Source organism: Armigeres subalbatus, chromosome 2, assembly GCF_024139115.2.
Source record: "Armigeres subalbatus isolate Guangzhou_Male chromosome 2, GZ_Asu_2, whole genome shotgun sequence".
Lineage (NCBI taxonomy): Eukaryota > Metazoa > Arthropoda > Insecta > Diptera > Culicidae > Armigeres > Armigeres subalbatus.
Genome location: NC_085140.1, coordinates 237130175 through 237155232, shown reverse-complemented (window position 1 = coordinate 237155232; position 25058 = coordinate 237130175). Strand labels below are relative to the sequence as shown.

General features: G+C 41.3%; 2 protein-coding genes and 3 long non-coding RNA genes across 5 annotated transcripts in view; 2 read left to right on the top strand and 3 right to left on the bottom strand.

The window, feature by feature from the left end:
- The first annotated feature begins 493 nt into the window (after positions 1–493).
- Positions 494–25058, top strand: part of LOC134211948 (uncharacterized) — a 42537-nt gene continuing 17972 nt past the window's right edge. Inside the window, exon 1 of the mRNA XM_062689360.1 lies at positions 494–1261. Within this exon, the coding sequence (XP_062545344.1) occupies positions 836–1261 (426 nt within the window). The 5' untranslated portion in view covers positions 494–835. The remainder of the gene's footprint in view (positions 1262–25058) is intronic.
- LOC134216059 (CDK-activating kinase assembly factor MAT1-like) lies at positions 12414–13655 on the bottom strand. The gene is made up of 2 exons (XM_062695079.1): positions 12626–13655; positions 12414–12552 (listed from the first exon to the last, which is right to left on the bottom strand). The coding sequence occupies exons 1-2, from the start codon at positions 13462–13464 to the stop codon at positions 12453–12455; spliced, it is 939 nt and encodes a 312-aa protein (XP_062551063.1). The 5' UTR covers positions 13465–13655; the 3' UTR covers positions 12414–12452.
- LOC134216057 (uncharacterized) lies at positions 16611–17676 on the bottom strand. The gene is made up of 3 exons (XR_009980459.1): positions 17205–17676; positions 17005–17145; positions 16611–16947 (listed from the first exon to the last, which is right to left on the bottom strand). It is a non-coding gene; the product is annotated as an uncharacterized LOC134216057 (long non-coding RNA).
- On the bottom strand, positions 21217–21930 carry LOC134211939 (uncharacterized). Its single transcript, XR_009979155.1, has 3 exons — positions 21790–21930; positions 21656–21723; positions 21217–21576 (listed from the first exon to the last, which is right to left on the bottom strand). It is a non-coding gene; the product is annotated as an uncharacterized LOC134211939 (long non-coding RNA).
- Positions 22661–23116, top strand: LOC134211941 (uncharacterized). Its single transcript, XR_009979158.1, has 3 exons — positions 22661–22793; positions 22877–22912; positions 22979–23116. It is a non-coding gene; the product is annotated as an uncharacterized LOC134211941 (long non-coding RNA).

The following is a 25058-nucleotide window of genomic DNA, read 5'->3' as shown; positions in this document are numbered from 1 at the left end:
CCTCCCCATCCCCGATTACCTTAAGGACGTGGCCGGTGTCATAATTGACCATTGAAAGTCTAGTCTATTACCATTGTTCTGGTCAATCACGGTGTAGCAACTAAGATGTGTACGTTCCTCAAGTTCCCTCAGTTCCTCCCGCGGAATGGTAGTCCGAAGCACATTCTTTCCCCGCAAAAATATCCACAAGGCCACATGGAGATCACCTAACCAAGAAACGGAAAACCAAATCGATCACGTTCTAATCGACGGTAAATTCTTCTCCGACATCACGAACGTCCGCACTTACCGCAGTGCGAATATTGAATCCGACCACTACCTCGTTGCAGTATGCCTGCGCTCAAAACTCTCGACGGTGTACAACACGCGTCGAAGTCGGACGCCGCGGCTTAACATTGGGCGACTACAAGACGGTAGACTAGCCCAAGAATACGCGCAGCAGCTGGAAGTGGCACTTCCAACGGAAGAGCAGCTAGGCGCAGCGTCTCTTGAAGATGGCTGGAGAGATATTCGATCCGCCATTGGTAGCACCGCAACCGCTGCACTAGGGACGGTGCCCCCGGATCAGAGAAACGACTGGTATGACGGCGAATGTGAGCAGTTAGTGGAAGAGAAGAATGCAGCATGGGCGAGATTGCTGCAACACCGCACGAGGGCGAACGAGGCACGATATAAACAGGCGCGGAACAGACAAAACTCGACTTTCCGGAGGAAAAAGCGCCAGCAGGAAGATCGAGACCGTGAAGAAACGGAGCAACTGTACCGCGCTAATAACACATGAAAGTTCTATGAGAAGTTAAACCGTTCACGTAAGGGCCACGTGCCACAGCCTGATATGTGTAAGGACATAAACGGGAACCTTCTTACGAACGAGCGTGAGGTGATCCAAAGGTGGCGGCAGCACTACGAAGAGCACCTGAATGGCGATGTGGCAGACGAAGATGGCGGTATGGTGATGGACCTGGGAGAACGCGCGCAGGACATAATTCTACCGGCTCCGGATCCCCAGGAAATCCAGGAGGAGATTGGCCGGCTGAAGAACAACAAAGCCCCTGGGGTTGACCAACTACCAGGAGAGCTATTTAAACACGGTGGTGAGGCACTGGCTAGAGCGCTGCACTGGGTCATTACCAAGATTTGGGAGGAGGAAGTTTTGCCGCAGGAGTGGATGGAAGGTGTCGTGTGTCCCATCTACAAAAAGGGCGATAAGCTGGATTGTAGCAACTACCGCGCAATCACATTGCTGAACGCCGCCTACAAGGTACTCTCCCAAATTTTATGCCGTCGACTAGCACCAACTGCAAGGGAGTTCGTGGGGCAGTACCAGGCGGGTTTTATGAGCGAACGTTCACACCGCGAAAATCGGACGACTGCGATGGGCCGGGCACGTAGCCAGAATGTCGGACAGTAACCCGGTGAAAATGGTTCTCGACAACGATCCGACGGGCACAAGAAGGCGAGGTGCGCAGCGGGCAAGGTGGATCGATCAGGTGGAAGATGACTTGCGGACCCTCCGTAGACTGCGTGGTTGGCGACGTGTAGCCATGGACCGAGCCGAATGGAGAAGACTCTTATATACCGCACAGGCCACTTCGGCCTTAGTCTGAATAAATAATAATAACGTTCCTCAAGTTCAAAATGAGTGACTTTTTCACGGTGGAAATAATATCAACAAAAAACAGTACCCATTAATGGGCAAAGTCATCTAACCGTGTAAGGTTTGGTTGTGTTTACTATATTTTTTTCCGTGTTTCGAATGTGAACTGGTATAATGCCTTTGACGTTACGATGTTCTCTATACCACCTTTGAATCTGTATTTGGGTACAGCTTTTTGAGCCCGAGTTACCCATATGTTATGTGGTCACGTGATTGATGATAAATTGAAGCCGCTAAGAGCAAAAATGTAAAAAAGTACGTTTTCCCGTACTAATCTCCATGTAAATTTAAAATGCAATGCGGCATGCGAGTAGAGATGTCACAAATTAATCGATTATTTCGATTAATCGATTAATCGTTGTGATAATCGATTAATTTTGAATCGATTATTACCCAACGACTAATCGATTCAATAATCGAGAAGAATCAACAGTAATCGATTAGCTACTAATCGATTAATCGGGATTTTACGACATCATAAGGATGTCGCAAATTAAACGATTACTTCGATTAATCGATTCATCGTTGTGATAATCGATTAATTTTTAATCGATTACTACCCAACGATTAATCGATTCAATAATCGATAAGAATCGAGAGTAATCGATTAGTTACTAATCGATTAATCGAGATTTTACGACATCTCTACATGCGAGGTTGCAACCAATCCACAGTGGTGCGTTTGGCTAAAATCGTGAACTTTTTAATTTACCACTTCAGGGTGTTATTTTTCGACATTGGTGTCTTTGGGAATAAATTTTAGAAAAATATTGCGCATCGAATGACGAAAAGTTGTAGTTCCAATTTTTGCCACAGGTGGCGCTGCAAAATGTAACTTCTTCAATAAACGATTTTTAAATATGGTGTCTTTGGCAAAGTTGTAGTGTAATTTATTATGAATTTTATTGCTGAAGACACCGAGGGTCCATCTATCATCGTTTTTGAAATACGGGCGTTTTTTATGGACAGACCCTAAAAAAACAGTATTTAAAGATATTTTCGAAACTAACAGTTTCAGGTCAATACAATGTTCTACAAAAATGTATATATAATCCAAATAGACCACTTTCTGGAAGAAACCAGGGATGTTTTTTGCAAACATGACTTGTTATCGGCGATTTAGGGTCGAAAATAGTGATATTTGAAGACTTCATATGCAACAGAGGGGCAAATTGGGGCAAGGAAATCCCCACAGGATTTAAAATATCTGGTCTGTAGTTTCATATGCATATAATTATGTCTGTCTCCACGTGTATCCAAACAAGTATTTCTAAATTTCATAAATCGACATTTTCAACTGATATTTATATAATAATTGAGATTTCACCACACTGCATACCACGCTGTTGAATGTTAATGTAAAAAGAAGTGCAGCGTGAAGCTGGTTTTCTGTTCTCTTCATCCAATCATTTCACAAAATGCAAATCTGACGTCATATGCTACTAGTTGTTACATATTATTATAATTATTACATAAATGTGTCTGCTTACGAAACCGCAATCACCCTTCGAGCCTTTATAAAGCTGTTTATAGATTTTTTTTATTTTTTCATTATTTAAGTGATTATTTATTCATACAATAAGTTCATCACTGCCTGTTTATTGAAGGCTAAATTACAAGGCTAAATACAAATCGATCATACAGACGGGTGGATGGGCTGCGAAATGGTGAGTTGACATCTGGGAAGGAGCGACCTACACAGCTCGGGTCCTCACAAGTTCCAATCTCACGCTTCCACGGGTCTTCCGATGACAATCGACCGGCAGCTAAGGGTTTTGTACTATGCTGGTAGTGCAGTCCTTCTGTCCTTCTGACATCAGCTAGAGTGAGGGGGTGCGACCAAAGGGACCATCGTCTCTAACCCCTAATCCCAAGGCGTTAAGCGACCCGTGCCGAGGGGATGCATGGCCAGGGGGGTGAAATAATGAGCTAGGCCTTTAACGGACCCTGTGGGGTACCTGGGCACCCTCCACAGTAATTTTCCCTTACCGCGTCATGCTGGGTTCTGGCGTGGTGGACCTCTTTTCCCGAGCAACTCGTGGGACCAAAATGGAAAACCAAGTCAATTCTTCAATTAGTGGTAGTAGTGTAGGCGACAACCCCTTCGCAAGAGGTGGGTTCTTCAGGTCTCCGCCTAGGAGGCCAGAGGCAATAGTCGGCAGCTCGGTGCGCAGCGCCAGCGTGGGACACTTAACCTTCTCCCCTGCTACGCCGGTAGAGGTTGTGGATGGCCCATCCCTAGTAACATTTTAATTTTATGCTGGTTTTATAACACTCTTGTAGAGTAAATAATGATCTTCAAGAGCGTCATAAAACTTTCAATGTTACTTGGGATGGCTTGTGGGGGCGATGACCCGCAATAGCGATGGGCTTTCGACCTTCGAGGTGGCGACGGAACAGCTGGACGCCATCATCGACTTTGCGTCATCGAAGCATAATATCAGTAAGAACCTCAAGAGGAGCTTGCTGAAACTTCGAAAGTCGATGTTGGACGCGAAGCTGGAAAGGGCGGTATGGACGGCCAAGTGTAAACCCGTGAAATCCGTGGAGTCGAGGTCTACCCAGACTGAGGTCCAAGGATTCGCGGACTCGAATCGACCGAGGGCATACCAGCGAAGACGGTGGTGCCAAAGTCTACCCAGACTGAGGCTCAAGTATTCGCGGGCACGTCGGGGGTAACTGCTCCAACGCGGCAGACACAAAAACGGGGGAGACAGTCTCCAGGGGATGAGCTCCTTGGGGGCCGCTCCAAAACGCGGAGGGTTACTACCCCGAACAAGAGTAGTGGGGCTGGGAAGCTGAAACCCGGCCAGGTACCCCCAAACTCGGGGGAGGAAGGACCTTGGGACCTTTCAAGGTCCACCCAGGAAAGACGGTGGTAAAGGGTTACGACAGGCTGAGTCGCACCAGACCAAGGAAATAGAGGGGGATGACGCCTCTTGGACCCTGGTCAAGAACAAGAGGAAACCGAAGACGTCAAGGGCCGAAAAGAAGGCCCAGGCGAATGAGGGTAGCAAGAAATCTAGGGTAGGCACCAATCGCTCCAGGGGCGATGCCCTAATCATCACGACGGACTAGGCTAAGTACTCGGACGTCTTGATGTCGATGAGGAGTGACGTCAAGCTCGGTGAACTCGGCGCCGACGTACGTCAAATAAGACGTACCCGGATGGGCGAGATGATCCTCGAGCTGAAGCGGGGCGTCTCGCAAAAGGGCGCCGCCTACAAGAACTTGGCGGAGGAAGTCCTAGGCGAGACGGTCAAGGAGAGGGCACTCACCTCGGAGGTGAATCTAAGGGTTAAAGACCTGGACGAGATCACCGAAAACGAAGAGCTCGTCACGGCACTGAGGCGACAGTGTGAAGTGGAGAGGCCCGCGGCAGCCGTTCGGCTACGGAAAGGTCCGGCAGGGACGCAGGTAGCATTGGTTCGGCTATCTGCAGCGGACGCCTCCAAGGTAGTCAAGTTAGGGAGCGTCAAGGTGAGATGGTCGGTGTGCCCTGTGAGCATATAAGAGCAAGCCGAAGTTTGCTTCAAGTGCCTGGGACCGAGGCACAAGCAATGGGACTGCAAAGGCCCTGACAGAAGTAAGCTCTGCCGACGCTGCGGATTGGAGGGACATAAGGCACAATGCTGCACGAACTCTCCCAATTGTTTAATTTGTTCCAGCAAAGCTGCGAACAGCAAGCACCCCATGCTGCAAAATCACAGTGCAGGTAACGTAGCTGACTTGCTCGGCCTCGCCCGAGTGTCCGGTGTGCGCAGGTTTAGAGGAAACGGCGGAAATGCTTCCCACATGTGGTCTGGACACTACCCCGGACAACCTAGTTTGGAGGATGTGTAAAGATGAAGTTGGCTGGAACGCCGTTTTATCGACTATCGTCCAAATCGTCTCGGAGCTACACATAAGGTGGCGCGTGGACTCAAGGATAGCTAGTTCAGGCGCAAATAAGAGGTGGTCTAAGGGTTCAGAGTCGGCTTCATGGGTCATACTGGTGCCCTGTGGTCAAACTCGATCCTTTTATCGAACAAGTGGCAGCGTGAAGAACAACATGGTATCGTCGCTTTCGCGGCGTTGGTCGACCGGGCGGATTCCAAGCCCAAGGACGGAAAGGGGTCCTCGTCAAGACTGGGGCAGGCGTAGGCACCGCGTCGGCAATGCGCTGGCGCGATACCACGGTGTTCTTCTAAAAAAGCGAGTTACGATGTTCGGTGCTGCAATGACACACAGCTAACCTCGAGGGTGCGTTGTGCACTGGCCCCTCTTTGAAGCATTACTTTCTGGTTGTACCGAAGGGACTATGGGCTTGGCGGCAGTGGAAACGGTTTAGCGGGTCGGGAATGTAGTCCTGCCTCTCTCGTTTGCTGTTGGAGGTGGTCCCTAACCCCGCACTTCCTGGACAACCCAGGATGTCTGTTGAGCAGATTCCCCCTCCATTGCTTAGGAAAAAAAAGGGTGGATCCGCATACAAGACAAAGAGCCAAGGTGGTGGCTATCTACATACCTACAAACATACATCAACAAACTAAAATAATTTCAAAATAATAATATCAATATCAATTTTATTTTCAAAACTCATTTCCATTCCATGTATTATTATTATCATTACTCATTATAAATTCAATCAATATTTTTATATGATTGTTAGTTCAAACCAAACTATTTTATTTCAGGATATTATAATGACAATACACTCAATATTAGAGGGTATACTAACTGAAAATAATATTCCAGCATTCATATGAATTTGGCATGAAAAAAGTAGGTACTTAGCAAATAGCACTTTAGTTGAGCCAACAAACGAAAAAAAGCAATTTGCATTATTTTTTTGTAGGATGTATGGGAATATTTATTATTGTTATTACAATAATCGTATTAATAATCGTTCACAAAAAAAGCACTACTATCTATGGTCTATGATGTTTCTACCGACTACCAACAATCAAGAAAGCAAAGCGAGAGATGAACCGGTCTTGGGCTGAAAATCTCTTTATACAATTCGTGCACGGGTTCTATTCCATGCCATGCTATGCTATTCTTCTTATTAAATATCCAGAGGCGTTGCGTCCGCATGTGCAACCTGTGCACTGCACAGGTAGCAATTTTGTCCCTAACATTTAAACTCTCGATAGATTTCTTGTCAATCTTATCCAAATATATATTTAGATTATGTGCATTAAGGTGGCTCAAAAAACACTTTTTCAAATTTTTCGATGGGCTGCCCTTTTATTCGGTTCTTTTTGATGCCCCGATGCTCTGGACAAAATTTCAGCCAAATCGGTCAACGTTTGGGCGGTGCTGAACTCGTTGAAAGTTTATATGGAAAAATGTATGCAGAAACATCCAAAAACAGTGATTTGCAGTTGGGTGGCACAATTTACGATCAAGAACCATGATACTCATTCAGTTCTTGTAGAATTAAATACAGAATGTTATGCTGAAAACCGCGAGAAGATTGAAGTTTATTAGGCAAAGATATTAGCATTTTACTGGAGTGTTGTAGGGGTGAATTTATTTCTTTTCAAAGGTAAAAGAAACGAAATTTGCTCAAACCCCACTTCAGACAAATGCTAATAACTTAGCCGAGCAAACTCTAATCTTCTCGCGGTTTTCTGCATACCATTCTGTATAAAATTCTTCAAGATCTGAATGAGTATCATAGGTCTTCATCGTAAGTTGTGCCGTCCAACTGCAATTCACTGTTTTTGGATGTTTCTGCATACATTTTTCCATATAAACTTCCAACAAGCTTAGCACCGCCCAAACGTTGACCGATTTGGCTGAAATTTTGTCCAGAGCATCAGGGCATCAAATAGAACCGAATAAGAGGGCGGCCCATCGAAAAATGTCAAAAAAGTTTTTTCCATACTGATTTGAGCCACCCTAATGTGCATTTATCATATGTTTTGTACAAATTTGACGATTAATAAATAGATAATCGTAAAATATGCAATTTTTGTTTATGCGCGGCCTGTGAAATGAGGTACATAGTCAACTGAAATGTTGCGATGGGGGCGCGTTATATACTACTCTACGATACCAAAACGACGCACCGCCACATGTTGTCTAACACGTACACTTCCAGCCGAGAATTCATTTGGCTGAAAGGGTCATTAGACCGAAAAAGTCATCTGGCCGAAAGGGTCACTTGACCGAAAGGGTCGTTTGGGCGAAAGGGTCATTTGGCCGAAAGGGCCGTTCGACCGAAATGGTCATTTGGCCGAAAGGGTCATTTGGCCGAAAGGGTCGTTTGACCGAAATGGTCATTTGGCCGAAAAGGTCATTTGGCCGAATAGGACATTTAGCCGAATAAGACATTTGGACGAATAGGTCATTTGAAAAGTGAGAAAATAGGAGTCAAGTCGAGTCAAGTACGAGACACTGAAGACGACCACACAGTTGTGGTCGAAATACGTATCTGCAAAGATATCGAAATAATTGGTGGAATTAAATGGAATTACTTAACTCGTCTTAGACGGTTGAATACATTCCACTAAAAAGAGCTTAAAATATTTTTTCCACTCCATAATATCAAAGTTCTGGAATAAAACAAATGAGATGAACACCAATGCCCAATTAATTCTAGAAATTTTAATTTGTGTCCCAAATTATTTCTGAGGATTTCAAAAGATCAATCGCATCCCATTTTTTAAATTTATTATTTATAGTTTTTGTTTTTTTAATCTTTTCTAAATTTCAACAATTTCGAAATACAAATTACTCTTGAAGTTTTAGTGGAAGCCTGAGAATAAATTTGAAAATTTTATAGAGTCTCTGAAAAACGAACAGTTCAAATATATTTTTGGATCCGAGAAGTCGAGACAAGTACGAGACACTGAAGACGACCTTACAGTTGAGGTAGATTTTTTTTCTGGCAAACTTTAGCCGGAATCGTGGATTCAAAATGGACGACGAGTTCAGGACAATTGTATATGTAAAAGTATTACAAGGTGGTTGAATTAAATGGAATGTAAATGGAAGTTTGCCAGAAAAAAAATCTTAAGGGGTACCTCAAGCAATGACAAAGCCTCAAGGAGTACCACTCATCAAAAAGGTTGAGAACCGCTGCCAGCTGCCCCAGTACCCCTGGGGGTACCTTCGCCGGGCCCACGGGGTACCTCGGACAAAAATGCGTAATGGCGAATGAATTACAATTTTAATCTTGTATTAATTGCCTTGTACATATTATGCCTGGCGATCAGTAAATCATGGCCTATTGAATCCTGCTCCACACAACCAGTACAATTATTGATGAAGGGCTGTGGTACAAAAGATCAAAAGGGGAAAACTTTAAATGAACAAATTTTAAAAATCTTCTAGGGGCGATTCAAATATGACGTCCACTACTTTTTGGGATTTCTAGACCCCCTCCCCCCCTCTGTCACGCTTTTTTGGATACCTAGTACATGTACTGTCACAAATCTTAGACCCCCTCCCCCCCTAAAACCTGTGACATCATTGTTGAACGACCCCCTATGCAATCTACCTGATCAAAACAGAATGTTGAATAATACGTTAAGAATATGATTCTTAACTAAAATCTAGAGTCTATAGATTCGGAAGCTTCCATTTGAGAGACATGAAGATTTTTCTCTGAAAAGCTCAGTTGCTTCGTTGCAAGAGAATTCCAATCACCCTCCTATGCTTCTCGGAAGCCTTCTTCCAAGCAGCTCGGAGGACTCCTTTCAAGAGGTTCGAAAGCCTCCTTTCAAATGAACCGGAAGCCTCATTTTAAGAGATTTGGAAATTTTCTTTCAAGAGGCTCGGAAGCCTTCTTTTAAGATTTTTGCCTTTCTCGTATACTAAGTATACGTAAAGGCTATATGTTCACTCCAAAAACAAACTTTTTATAGAAGGCTCTACTTACCCTTGACTGATTTCTTCGCAACAGGTTGCATTTGACGCAGTATTCTGCCCCATTGTTTCCTATTGAAAATTGGCCGGATCGGACTATGGGCTTGAGAGTTATGGCCAAAATACTTTTTCTCATGAAAAAGCGCGTAAAAAAGTCTCGCTCACTTTTTTTGTACTTCCCCTCGACCGATTTCTTTGCAACAGGTTGCATTTGACGCAGTATTCTTCCCCATTGTTTCCTATTGAAAATTGGCTGGATCGGACTATGGGCTTGGGAGTTATGGCCAAAATACTTTTTCTCATAAAAAAGCGCGTAAAAAAGTCTCGCTCACTTTTTTTGAACTTACCCTTGACCGATTTCTTCGCAACAGGTTGCATTTGACGCAGTATTCTGCCCCATTGTTTCCTATTGAAAATTGGCCGGATCAGACTATGGGCTTGAAAGTTTTGGCCAAAATACTTTTTCTCATAAAAAAACGCGTAAAAAAGTTTAGCTCACTTTTAATGCACTCATCCTGAACGGATTCCCTCCCAACAGGCTGCATTCGACGCAGTATCCTTCCCCATTGTTTCCCATTGAAAATTGGACGGATTGGACAATGGGCTTGGTAGTTATGGCCAAAATACTTGTTCTCAGAAAAAAGCGCGTAAAGAAATCTAGCTCACTTTTAATGCACTTACCCTGAACCGATTTCTGCGCAACAGGTTGGATTCGCGCAGAATCTTGTCTCATTATTTCCTATTGAAAATTGGCCCGATCGGACGATGGGCTCAGAAGTAATGCCCAAAATACTATTTTTTTACCGCACGAGAAAGGCATCATCACCGCTAGGTGGATTAATCTGGTTTTTTTTGTATAAACTTTCTTTTTTATTCTGCTTCTTTTAAAAGCCTTGGAAGGATCGTTTCAAGGGGCCCGGAAACCTGCCAATAATTCATTAGCGAAACATATTCAGATATTGAGGGCTATGTGAGGTTGTCCCAGTTGGTCGTCAGATCCCTACCTTACTTCATCGAGCGCAGTTGCTGGTGAAGCAAGTGTGTAGAAGCCAGACAATACTAAATACTTATCCTACTTGGTTGGTATTGTACAAACAACACATGGGAGAGAGTTAGTTCTGAAGATAGATTGCGAGAGTTCTGCTGAAAATTTGATTTCATCAGCACCCGCTAAGCTGCGGAGGACGACGGAGGTTCTTCGTAGCTTAATAGGGAAAGCACCTGTCTAGCGTAATGGTTGCGTGGCTCCACCGAAGGTTAGTGGTTACTCTCCAATACATTTTTCGAACTAAATCTGGCATATGTTGTGTATATGCGTAAATCGAGTTTCAGACACCTTTAAGGACATAGCTGGAAGGATACCACGATGGAAGTCAAAATTGCACCGGACCTTCAACGGGTCAAACATTCGAATGCAACAATTGCAGCTAGCGAAAGTTTAATATTCAAATTACTAACCTGTGCACCGCATATTGAATTACTTCCCGTGATAATGAGCATATTTTTTCAACGAGTCCTAGGCTGCCGTAATCTGGAAAAGTGACGTAACAGCCATTTTACAACATGCATTTTTTTTCATTTTTCTGTTGAAGAGCTCGATGAGTAGTACTCATTAACACCATTTTTGGAAAATGGCGTATACATCACTTTTTTAGATTAGGGGTGATTCAAATATGACGTCCACTACTTTTTGGGATTTTAGATACCACCCACCTCCCCCCTCTGTCACGCTGTTTTGTATACCTTGTACATGTGCTGTCACAAAATCTTAGACCCCCTCCCCCCTAAAACCTGTGACATCATTTTTGAACGACCCCTTACGGCAGTACGTACTTCGGCTCGCATTATTGCATATCAGTTTCGTGCCAATTTAAAAGCTCTTCGCAATTTAATCTTTTTGCCTTTCTCGTGCAACAAAGTTGTACCGAAAGGCTATCATTTCACTCCAATATTGAACTTTTTATAGAAGGCTCAGGCTACCAATCGACTCAGCTCGACGAACTGAGTAAATGTCTGTCTGTCCGTGTGTATGTGTGTGTGTGTGTGCACATGTGCCATAAAAAACATTAGCCAATTTTTCACATAGTAATTCTTATCCGGTTCTCTCACAACAAGTTACATTCGACAGAGAATAAAGCGTAATTGATCCCTATTGAATAGCATTCCAAAAAATCTAAATATTAAAATAGTTCAAGACAATATTTTTAAAACGACTTATCTGCTTTCGTAAACAAAGATTCAAACGACGATTTGACGAATCTGATAGCTCTCCCACGCAAACCAACACCATCAACAGGTAGCGGAAGCCTTCATCTACCTATTGATCGTGTTAGTTTGCGTGGGAGAGCTATCAGATTCGTCAAATCGTCGTTTGAATCTTTATTTACAAAAGCAGATAAGTCGTTTTGAAAATTTTGTCTTGAGTTATGAAACATAATAATTGAGATATAGCATGCCATAAAATGCCTTGAAGTATCAACCCATGCAAGCTCTTCTACTCGATTTAGTACACGACTTTAATACACCAATTGAAACGCAAGCAAGCTTTGATTGCATGCAAGTTACGACGCATAACGCCATAACGTTTCTGCAGCTTTCTAGTATAATAAAAAAGCTCGCATAAAACGCGCACGCTAATAATACTTTACTTAGTTATTTTAAAATTATCACAAATTATTCAGCATTTCAACGAATTTCCCGATAATGCATTTAATTGTTTGATGGGGTTGTTCAATAATGCACGAGAAAGGCACAATCACTGCTAGGTGGATCATTCTGAGTTTTATAATAGAAAACAGATTTTTTTTTTAATTTCTGAAACAAGTTTCTTCTTGAACAAACTATTTTTTATATGGTTCGCAAAAAATTGTCATCAAACTTAAACTAACAAAAAAAGATGATAGGAAGAAATAATTCAAATATATATTAAATAAATTTAATATTAGCACCCGTGATACAACCCAACGAGCGCATCCTGGATTGCTCGAAGGCACGATATATTAGTTTTGAATCCGCCTGCTCGCTCAGCGAGAGTCTCACACCTGGAATGTAAAGAAATGAAAATACACTCACAGAAAGGCTGGTATGGTATCCTTCGGTTGGTGGTATCCTTACCGTATATGCTTAATGTAGCCGTTGCTATCGATATCAGCAAGGGCAGGTTGCGCCGGTCCCTCTTTTGGATAGATCTGCGTCTCATACACATAAGATGGACCTTCTTCGATTTTGGGTACCGGCAGGAAGCCGTGTTGCGACTGGAACTTGATCCCCGTTGAGAAGTGGGTCTGTTTCGGCGCCGGAGGGGCCAATGGTTTCGGAAGCGGAATCACCTGCTGTTCCGCCCGTTGCGCAAACTTGTCCACAATTGCGCTGGCATCTTCGTAGCTTTCCATCAACGAATCAATGAGATCTTCCTTGTTCTTTGCCTTTTGTTTGCGGTTTTCTGCTTCGATCATGGCCAATTCTTTCTTCCGCTGGTCGGTTTGCTCTTTTTCAATTTCGATCAACTGTTCTAGCTCCAGCTCTTCTTTACTGAGTTTGGTCTTATTTTTCAGGATTGTGTCCCTGTTTTCCTTCTTGTACTGCTCGATGCGTTTGTTCGTGTTGATGATATCGATGTTATTGCACAGGTTGAACACCAACTCTTCGATCATCTCTAAGTAATCGTTGTACTCGGCCAGCGAAGCAAAGTCGTCCTCTTTTTTGTTGAAATCCTTTAAAATCCGCTTCCGGATTTGAACCTCCTTATCGACGTTTGAATCCTCGAACAACTGTACACGGAAGTTACTTCGCCGTAAAGCTACATTACATTCTGGACAGGAACCGGATCCTTTGAGGAACAGCAGTTCTACACAACTTTCACACAAAGTGTGGCCGCAAACGTTGACCATAAGCTTCAATGAAGGATTCCGGTATTTTGTGGTTTTGCAGCGCGGGCATCCTTGATCATCCATCGTCCCGTTGATTGAAAATTTTAAGAGTCAAAACTTCACTATATAAGTTCAAACTTAATTCACCAATAATTATTCTCGGATAATTCCAAACAAACAAATTTGAAGTGATGTGACAAAAGCCTGGCACTTTATAAAATAAAAAGCAACAAAAGTTATTTATGTTTAGCGTTGCGTTGCGGTGCCGAGAAAGTTTGTTTTGTTCATATATAGGCCTTTTCGTGACACTGCCGAGGACTGAACTTAAAAGGCCTATAGGCCTTTTCATGTGGCACTGCACGGTTAGATGAATTTACCCATTAATGGGTACTCTGCACGGTTAAATATAGTACCCAATATTAGGTACTTTTCACTCAAATCGGAGGTTTAGTGTGGAAACCCAAAATTCGGTAAATTTTTTTTCAAATTAAGTGAAATTTACTTAATATTAAGTAAAATATACTTTATTTTGAATAGAAACTAACCAAAAGTTAGATCAATTTTTTCAAACTTTTGTAAACATGAGATTACTTGAGTCAAAAGATGTTTTAGTTACAAGATAAAGTTTGTCGCTGTCGTCGCTGTCCGGAACATCTTTTGCCGGCGATGATAGGGGAGCTAAATGTCAAAGAGGGAAAATCCATACGATTTGATAGCTTGATACCCAACATGTTCCGGACAGCAGAACAAAGGGAACCGAAGCGACCATCTTTATCTAGTAACTAAAATATCTTTTCTTGAGTCCCGCACATTTCCCATGGGAAAACTGTCAAACGCAACGCAAATGTATCCTATGTGCAGGGCTTTTTTATACGTTAGGTTCCCACACTTCTCGCGCAACATATGATTGCGGCTTATAAGCCAAAAACCATGATTTTTTATTTTCTGGCATAAAGGCTGCCTCACACCTCGGGAAAATTTTCCAGCGGATTTTGAGCCCCGTGTATTTTAAATGGGGCCGGGATTTTGATTTTCCGTGTCCAAATTCCGAAAACATCGCATATGCAAAAATGCATGGGGAAAAAATCCGCGAACCAAATTCCCGAGGTGTGAGGCTACCTTAAAGGTAGCCTCACACCTCGGGAATTTGGTCGGCGGATTTTTTCCCCATGTGCTTTTGCATATGCGATGTTTTCGGGATTTGGGCACGGAAAATCAAAATCCCGGCCCCATTTAAATAACACGAGGACCAAAATCCGGCGGAAAATTTTCCCGAGGTGTAAGGTAGCCTTAAACGATTGCTTTGTAAATGATTCTTCATGCTATAGCAAACTCATGCTATGCTATCCAGCTTTCCACGCTCGGTAATGGCGGCTTGTCGGTGTGTAAAAATCAATCAGTCCATGTTCTTTCTGACACTAGCTGGAGGAAAACTCACTGGCGAAAAGGCCTTTTTTCCCTTCCCCTCACCCAGGAACGCCAGTGAGCTTTCCTCCAGCTAGTGTCAAACAGTACAGTGACCGATTGATTTTTACACAGCGGCAAGCCGCCATTACCGAGCGTGGAAAGCTGGATAGCAAAACTCCGCTTTTTATATCTGTTGAGAAACACATTTCTCGCTTAACTTTTCAAAAGATCCTAAGTAACATTTTTTCATGATTTAATTTGAGTAATGCAATCAAAAGCTTTCATATTGGTCTATTGATTGCAAAATTCAAATTAAATCACGAAAAAATGTTACTTACACGTAAAAAAATAACCTTATATGTTATGGCAAAAAACCATTCCAAAATACTTATACTCTTCATTATGCCACCTAATGAATGATCCCATATCAAAAAGCTAATAACATTCATAAGTTAATGAAATGTATAAGTTTCCGAATGTATGTGACTAATGCGATGTATAAGTTTTTTCTTATACATGTCATTACACTGAAAAAAACTTTGTAGTAGAAATTACAATCTTATGGTAAAATTAAAAACAGTACCGACGTTTTTCAACTGAAGGGACAAATCGCTTAATTTTACCATAAATGTAGTAAATCTGATTGATATTATTTTCAAGTTCACCACAAAAATTGTTATTTAGCATAGACTCAAACAAAATAGTTGATTTTACTACACAATTGTACTATATTTTCAGTAAGAATAACCATGTAAGCGGTTGAATATACTATTTTTATAGTAAGATAGACCATATTTTAGTTATTTTAAGACGATTGGCACTTCGGTTGAAAAACGTCGGTACTGTTCTCAATATTACCCCTAAAATGGTAGTTTCTACTATAAAATTTTTCTCAGTGTAAGCGCCTGCTTTGGCAAAAAAGTATTAGAAATATTAATAATAAACAACATTAAATTTTTTTACGTGTAGGTCCTTTTGAAAAATTAAGCGAGATTTATTGTTATTTTAAGTGAACGTCTCATGAATCATTTGCACCAGCGGTTTTTAAGTCCTTTGTTTGGCGCCCTTAACTATTTACCATGCGGAGTGTAGCTTTGGTTTTAAGGCCGTTCACTTTATATTGTTTATTTAGAAAATCTAGCTTCACGTTCTTTAAAATGTATACCCGAATAAAAAAGTCCAAAAGAATTACAAAAGAAATTATTGTAACAATACGATAAATTAAATTGTAATTACAATAAACTCTATTGTTACTCACAATTGAATAACAATTAGGAATATGGTTTTCCACCATAAATCCTATTGTAAATGGCAGTTTTACAATAGAAAATAGGGGTTGTTAGTTACCCTAACAATAGATCGTTTTTTCTCGAATATTTTTTTTATTACAATGCAATATTTATTGTAATTCTATTGTCAACATTTTATTGTACGTTTATTGGAACAACAATAAGGCAATTGGTACAATAGAAGAACAATAGAATTTAATGTTCATCAATAAAATGTATTGTAATTTTATGATATTTTAATGTGATTCCACACTCAGAAAAAAGAACACATTATATATAAAAGTTTTGCACTTAAATTGTGATCAGTTACTTTCATAAATGAAAAATATGTGCAGCGCTAATGATTTTTTGCGAGCTCGACCAAGATAAATTTTAAGTGCAGCTCTTATGATATTTAATAACAAACTATTAGATTCCATTCATCTTATTTCTTATGAATTGGAATAGTGAAAATAATAAATATAATCAAATTTAGGATTGTGACAAATGAAAACGTTCGATAATATAGATATAAAACTCATGATGATTGATTTATTGCGTCTATCATTTTACCGATTCTCGTTTTTTCTTCCATAAGTTTGGCCGAGCACGGCTAGTTGGGATTAACAATCTACGTTCAGAGGAGCCCTCTAGTTGATCTAATGCTATCATATTTCCTGTGAGCAGGTTTCTTGCTGTTGATTTGTCCTTGAACATGAAACGTCGATGAATATTAGAATTAGCAAAGCCAGCACCGCACATTCCGTTAGTTATAGGAAACCAAAAAACGCCTATCACTGCGCAAATTCGATCGGAGGAATGCCTCACTTCCGGGAGGTACATCGCCGTTGAGGTTAACGGGTTTGGTTGCCCAAAATCAATAGTCGAATTCCTGAAATTTTTGTGATTTCAAGTCGGATTTAATTATAAATTAATAATGATAACTTACGTTCATTTCCATCAACCTTTATTTGGCTCGTAAAGTGCATCCTATACGCGATCCAGCCCGAGGATTGGAAACCGTCTACGAGCTGATCCTTTATACAGGTTTATACCACCGATGAGAACCGATTTACGGAGCTGATACGTACTGAAATACAAATTAAATTATGATTATGAAATAATATATTATAATTATAAGCTATTTACCTTCAAAAACGTTCAAGTTCGACGGATTTTCTTTATGATACCCGGGTCGACAATGGATTTTCCTTGGAGTGAGCATCGTGCGATGTGCGCGGTTTTCTTTTGATATTATTGCGAGAAAAGAGAAAAATTCTAATTTTGCGGAGCAAAGAAGAAGAAGCAGACTGAGTGTCGGAAACTTCAAAATGGCATGCACTGTACTAAAAGTGTTGATATTTCATGATATCAAGAATATTAGAGAAATCTAAAATTTTTCAAAATCACATAAATATATGACAAAATGCCTTCAAAGTATCATAAAACTTGTTTAAAAAATATAGCGGCATGTAACACTCGTTAAAAGTTGCATATTCCCGTTGATTTTAATAATCAACATTCACACCGAAAAAATAAACCAAAAATTTTTACCGTGCAACAAGTGATTTGACGTTTGCGGAACAGCTTTCCGACAGTCGACCGTCGGACCCCGTTTCGATTTTTTCAATCTTCTCGCAATATTTATGTTGATGCACTATTAATTCATTATACACATAATGCAGTATTGCGCATAAGCCCCAAAATTTTATTCCCACCTTTTGGTTTCCGCGCCGAGCACTCAGCGCCAGACTCGGCGACAAGGAGATAGTGGTCAAGTTGGTACTCCTGATTTTCTGACAACTGATGTCGATTGGTTGTGTGAGTGCACCGGTGTCAAAAAATAGAGCTTTTAGCTGAAAATTTAGTTGTCAAATGCACATTTTGACAGAAATATAGATGTATGAGTGAATAAAATGTACAAATGCTCTATCGCGGAAGCAGTCGCTGAAGACAAGTGTCAATGGTTTCAGTGACGAAACGAAAAGTTTCAATGCAAAAAGCAATATAAATGTACCATTCATAAAATTTATTACTATAATACATATTTTTTATTACACGCACATAGAATGGAAATTTCAAATCACCCTCATCATCTATGTGGTTTCTGCACATAAAATATATCAGCCGTTTAATTTGAGTGCACCGACAAACTGACGTGCATGCCCATACAAGTGCACTGTTTTTTTTAACCGCAGTAATCCTTTTCCAACCACTAACTCCATCTGCATAATGATTTACAGATCGTCTGTTCAATGTATATGTGTGTGCAAGAAAACACATAACAATTAAAAAACTTCACTCATTTCTGAATAAGAAATCACTTACTGACTTTTACAATCCCATTGGAGTTCACTACGAAAATGGAGCACCTAAATACTTCAATTGATTCGATGTCTCACATATTTAGTATTATCTGAAAAGCAGAGTGTATGTAATTAAGAGTGGCGACATGTGCCGGATTTGACAGGTCTCCTGTTCGTTTGGAACACGATTTTGTATGGGAATGACAGATGAATTTTGTTTCAATTCTTCTAGTGTCGCCACTCTTAATTACATACACGCTGCTGAAAAGTATGAGTAATTTAATGTTAACTTCCAGTAATCTGAGACAATTTAATATGTTTCAGTTATTTGCATAAGCCATTGAGTGAAATATTTTGAGAGTGTACGTTATGTTTACACCAATATAGGTCATTGCGCGCGGCAAACATAACCTCACAATTTTGACAGGTACTGGTCCTGTTGTTTACGTTTCGGACTTAGAATTTTTTTGATCCAAATTAAATCTGCATATTTCACTATATTGAAGACATTCCGTACATTCCGCATTCAAATATAGATAACTAGCAGACCCGACGAACTTCGTTTCGCCTAAAATTGATTTATTTTCTGATTAGATCTCGAGTTATGAAGAAATTGATGTTTCATTTGTATGGGAGCCCCACTTTCCAAAGAGGGGAGAGGTCTCCAACAATCTTAAGAACCTTTCCAGCCCCAAAAACCTCTCCATACAAATTTTCACGACGATCGGTTCAGTAGTTTCCGAGTATATAAGGCACAGACAGACAGAAATTCATTTTTATGTATATAGAAGATTATCGATCAGTTTAGGTAATTATCGATCAGATAATCCAAAGAATGATAGAAGTATCTCAAAATTAAAATGAAATCCTATGTAAACAACAGGACCAGTATCTGTCAAAAGTAGTGCGTGGCGTCACTGCGCAATGGAGTATTGCAACTGTTGAATTTTCCTGAAGATTGCACCTTCTTCTTCTTGGCCTAACCACCTTTCGCAAAACGTCAGAATCAATTTGACCACAGATAACAGATATTGAAGCTAGAACAAATTTTATTGAAAATCCTGTGTAAACTTTTGAATTGATATATTTACGTTGGCCCACTACTGCCATCTACTCAACTGATTGCGGCAGTACATAAGGATGCAGCTGATTAACAACCGTCGAACGCATTTGACAACCGCATTCGGGCTGCGTTTTCAATAACAATGATCCTTGCGCCATCTCCAATCGATTAGCCAAACGCGGTCCCAATTTAAAATACATTTGATAAGAAAATTATTTTGAGCTTTTTAGTGGAATGCTTTCACCTGTCATAAGACGAGTTTAAACAGTCCCATTGAATTCCACCACTTAATTGTATCCTGACAGATACGTATTTCGACCTCAACAGTAAGGCCGTCTTCAGTGTCTTGTACAAGACACTGAAGACGGCCTTACTGTTGAGGTCGAAATACGTATCTGTCAGGATACAATTAAGTGGTGGAATTCAATGGGACTGTTTAAACTCGTCTTATGACAGGTGAATACATTTGAATTAACAGTTGCGGATGTTTACACACGTATCGGATGCCAGCCTCAATATCTGTTATCTGTGATTTGACATTAGCGATCACTCGATATACGAATCGACCGTTTCACATTTTTGGTCAGGGTTTATATTTTAGATTCACGTCAGTTTGTCCGTATGGTTAAAGTTCGGAAAGCGGTTGATGAAACCCGCTCGGAAAGATCTCCTAGATGTCTCCCGTGATATCTCTGAGACAAAAAAGTTAGTCTCCTAGATATTTTTCTTCGATGTCTAGAACCTGTCAGACCTCAAATCCGCCTCAAATGCAACAACCGTTTCTACCTCAAATTTTCGGCGAATGAACCGTTTGAACCGATAGAGATTTGACAGATAGAATCTCTTCGATACTTCTTAGACATCTCTTAGACTATGGTACCACCATTCTAGTAGATTTTTGCTAGATATAATGGAGACTTGGGTACCTGAATAGATACTTCTTCTTCCTAACATTCTTTTTTTTTTTTGGAATTTTCGGTTTGTTGACATCTAGAATTCAAAAGCTGGAAAGTTCAGAATACTTTTTTTATTTTACATTTTTATGTTTATTAATAATAAAATAATGGTATGAACTAGTTCAAAGATGGACAAAGATGTGCTGCGGCGTGCTTCTGATGCTGCACGCAGTGTGTATCGTTTTTAGTTTGGTGACACCGGGTCTGATTTCTCCCGACCGGAACATTGGGCGTGTACGGCATTATAACGGTCGCTTGTAATACCGGGTGGATAGGGTGAAACTAACTCGCTCTCACTGCAAGGTGGATTATTCAGGGTCGGATGAATTGGCACACTCCTTTCACGTCCATTATCTCTCTCAATGAAACGTTCATTCATGCCGGGAACAGTGGAAAACGAAATGTCTGCCCAGCGAGGTGACGTTATCTTGAATGAACATAAATTTAAAGTTTAACACTCAGAAACTTCTCAAAAGCCTGAAGGAAAATTAGCTTTCATGGAACACACTGAGGACGAGGCTTGATGGCTACTTTGCAAGCCCGGAAAAGCGAAAATACAATAAATAAACTTTTAACCTTATTGTTCAGGGAATGCGCACTTGTCAAGAATAGTCGAACACGAATTTCAATTTAACTTATGGCTAATTTTAATGTACTTTTCTGGTCCTACACTATGCTAGCACTGTCACACTTGATAGGGGTACTTGCGTGGTTGGAGCATCGTCATGCTCGGGATCCGGATCCTCGGTGATTCCGTTGATCAGCAAGTGGCCACTGCTTAAGGCTGCGAGACTGGCGGAGACGGGCCACGTCGACATCTTTGGTGAGCTTGATGATGGGGAACAAGCGGCGACTGGCCGCTTTCGGTTGAGATTGATGATGGCCGTGAGCTGTCGGCGATGGGAAGCGTCGGCATGTTGGACAGCTTGCTACATCGGCGGAATGGCCGATTCAAGATGGCGGGTATGGCTTGGAAAGCGGTCTGAACAATACACGTCTTCAGACAATAAGTATTCTGTCGCTTCTGCCGGCGTTTGTGGGAGATGCCGGATGGCAGTTTCGCTCGGAATGAGGTCCTCGAGCTAGGTAACATAACCTTGAAATCAGCGTGCGTGAGGATTAGGCCTCTTGGATTGCCACCAAGAGCCTGTCGTGGATGTAGCTTGTAATTAAAAGAAAAAGGCCCACTCGTGGACCTGCCAAGTGGTATTATTACACCTATCAAGTGACAGTAGGATTTTGTTATCACTTTCTGACTAAACTAAGTTTAATTACCTTTTTCTTGCACATAACTTTCACAGTAGTGTTTTCTTAGTTTTTAGACGGCATAAATGTATAATAGGCTATAAGAAACATTACAATTATAATTTAGGTTAGGTTATTTTACGTTTACAATTAACTTCTCTAACCGTACTATAGTTTTGTAGTTTGTTTTGCCGTACTATTTTTACCGTACTATTAGTATTAAGGACACAATTCCCACTTAGAATAAGGTACAAAGCTTTTAAAACACACAATTTTGTGACAATTTTTAACAATTAATACACGACGCGCACTACGATTTCCTCGGAGGTTGCGACAGAGAAGAGAATCTTCATTGCCTTTGGCTGAGGTATTTATTATAAAACGAGTGTTAAGATGGAGCTCAAACTTCGTCCAAAATACGAAGTTTGACATTTCATATTTCTCCGACCTTTGTATGTATGTTCTGATCAAAACTAGTAGTGACCTCTGTTTGTCAAATCTTTTTGGACATTTTCATTTGTTTCGCTATTTGTGTCACCGTTTGCATGAACGTGCATTGATATGGAACGGATGGAAATGGTGTATGCACTCTCATTGAATGCTGTCGGTTTGGATGGATAGGGTGGGACAAGAAAGGAAATCTTGCGGTGGAGCCGCAAGTCAATCACATGAAACCGAACGGTTACATTACCCCATCGTTCCTCTTTCAAAAAGGAAGCATTTCATTTTGAATCAATCTCATAATTATAATCATTATTAACTTCAACCATGATCTTTTTCAGATTGTGGTGAATCAAAATTATGAATTGGTTTTTCTCAGGAGTACCCTATTAACCTTCGTCACTCAGTTGACGAAGCAATGGTACTCGCAGTGGATGAACTTCAACACTTTGTGTTGGGAAATCTCAAAAGATTATCGTTGTTTATGTTTACAACGCAACGACGAATTCGATGGTTCGCGAAGCCATGAATTGTAGCGTTTTTGATACGAAATTTATCGCGGTCGATGGCTAAAACGGTCGAAAAAAGTATCCGCGAAGAGAACGTTTCCCGGGGGTGCACTGAATACCGCGATTCGACATCATTTTCCGGTCTTATTTCCCTAGCTGTTCGTGAATCCGCGGAGATGGGAACCAAACTCTTACGCCGAGAATCTCGAGTTTGCCAGGTGAGAATAGTTTCTGTAAACAAAAATCGATTAAGTTGTATTCGATGCTTTCCTAATAATGCAACTTCATTTTCATTGAATAGGATTTCATGGAAATCGGTCCGGACCTTTTATGAATGGTAAGTAATCAACTAATCATTACGACTGAGTTGAAGACTGAATTATTGATTGAATCCTGATTCCAGGTTTGGGACATCGTGTGTCCGTGTATGTAGCTCGACGGGATGTATGGATTCGCCAGTTCGCTTGTCTCGAACTGGTCCCGCGAGACTACCAATAGAGCGTACTTCCTGACTTCGGAGGAGTTGCACGTCTTCATCTGCATAACGGACTGGCCGTTCTTAAATACCCTCAGGTTCTCTGGAAGACCCGAGCAGAATATAATTCATTATTGTATCTCGCTGAATATTTCAGGAGCAAATTGAATGATTAAATGGGTGTTTTGCTTGTCTGTTTTTTTTTTATGAAGAAATTATTCCTCAACAGAAAGACTTATTGTAACCTTCGTTTCTTCCCTGTTGGTCGGGAATCGAAGAAAATTGACTTTTAATTGGTCATGGGACTTTTGAGTTTCTATTACCGGTTTCGCGTATTTATTTGATGTAGGAGTACAATGTTGCTAGACTCTGCGATTGAGTCCGCACAGTTTACCGAACTTTTCGCGACGTTTATGATCATCCTAGCCACGGACTCGATTGGAATTTACGAATGACTTCCCGTTCTGCAGAGACGGAAAGTCCCGAGGAACCGCGTTAGTTCGTCGTGAAGTTATTTGTTCCCGTATTTTGTTCGATTGTGTAATTTATTCTATCGATATGGTTCTATTCGCGCTTAAACGTAATCTCGAACGACTGCAAATCATCACGAATTCCTTACAGTCCAGCAGAAAATCTGCTTCATCGCGAACCGTTACAAAATCAGTCGTTCTCCGAGATCACTGTCTACGTCGTTCCGAACCGCGGGATCTTCTTCTTGATCTCGATCTAAATTATAAAATGCCTAATATCACTGATTCTCATGTTGCTTCGAATTTGTTATTCTAAGTAATTGATTTTATGTACATGCCTTAAATAGAAATCATTATCATGCAATTGAAAAAAACCTATGACGAAACCTACTCAAAAAACGGAAATTGGAAATTCTAGAATCATTATCGGCTCCTCGGATTTTCGGATCACCGATTCCGAGAAGACTTTGCAACTTATGTGTTCTCTTCGTTTGGAGAACGAAGGCGTCAACAAAACAGGAATCTGTTTTCTCGCCCCTTCCCGGAGGGAATGGAAACTGATGGGAGTTATGCATTTTTAGTCGGGCGCCATTGAAACTAACTCGCTCTCACTGCAAGGTGGATTATTCAGGGTCGGATGAATTGGCACACTCCTTTCACGTCCATTATCTCTCTCAATGAAACGTTCATTCATGCCGGGAACAGTGGAAAACGAAATGTCTGCCCAGCGAGGTGACGTTATCTTGAATGAACATAAATTTAAAGTTTAACACTCAGAAACTTCTCAAAAGCCTGAAGGAAAATTAGCTTTCATGGAACACACTGAGGACGAGGCTTGATGGCTACTTTGCAAGCCCGGAAAAGCGAAAATCCAATAAATAAACTTTTAACCTTATTGTTCAGGGAATGCGCACTTGTCAAGAATAGTCGAACACGAATTTCAATTTAACTTATGGCTAATTTTAATGTACTTTTCTGGTCCTACACTATGCTAGCACTGTCACACTTGATAGGGGTACTTGCGTGGTTGGAGCATCGTCATGCTCGGGATCCGGATCCTCGGTGATTCCGTTGATCAGCAAGTGGCCACTGCTTAAGGCTGCGAGACTGGCGGAGACGGGCCACGTCGACATCTTGGTGAGCTTGATGATGGGGAACAAGCGGCGACTGGCCGCTTTCGGTTGAGATTGATGATGGCCGTGAGCTGTCGGCGATGGGAAGCGTCGGCATGTTGGACAGCTTGCTACATCGGCGGAATGGCCGATTCAAGATGGCGGGTATGGCTTGGAAAGCGGTCTGAACAATACACGTCTTCAGACAATAGGTATTCTGTCGCTTCTGCCGGCGTTTGTGGGAGATGCCGGATGGCAGTTTCGCTCGGAATGAGGTCCTCGAGCTAGGTAACATAACCTTGAAATCAGCGTGCGTGAGGATTAGGCCTCTTGGATTGCCACCAAGAGCCTGTCGTGGATGTAGCTTGTAATTAAAAGAAAAAGGCCCACTCGTGGACCTGCCAAGTGGTATTATTACACCTATCA

Coding starts and splice junctions, on each gene's coding strand:
- LOC134216059 (XM_062695079.1), bottom strand. CDS start 13,464: ATGGATGATCAAGGATGCCCGCGCTGCAAAACCACAAAATACCGGAAT. Junction 12,553..12,625: donor GGCTACATTAAGCATATACG/GTAAGGATACCA, acceptor TTTACATTCCAG/GTGTGAGACTCTCGCTGAGC.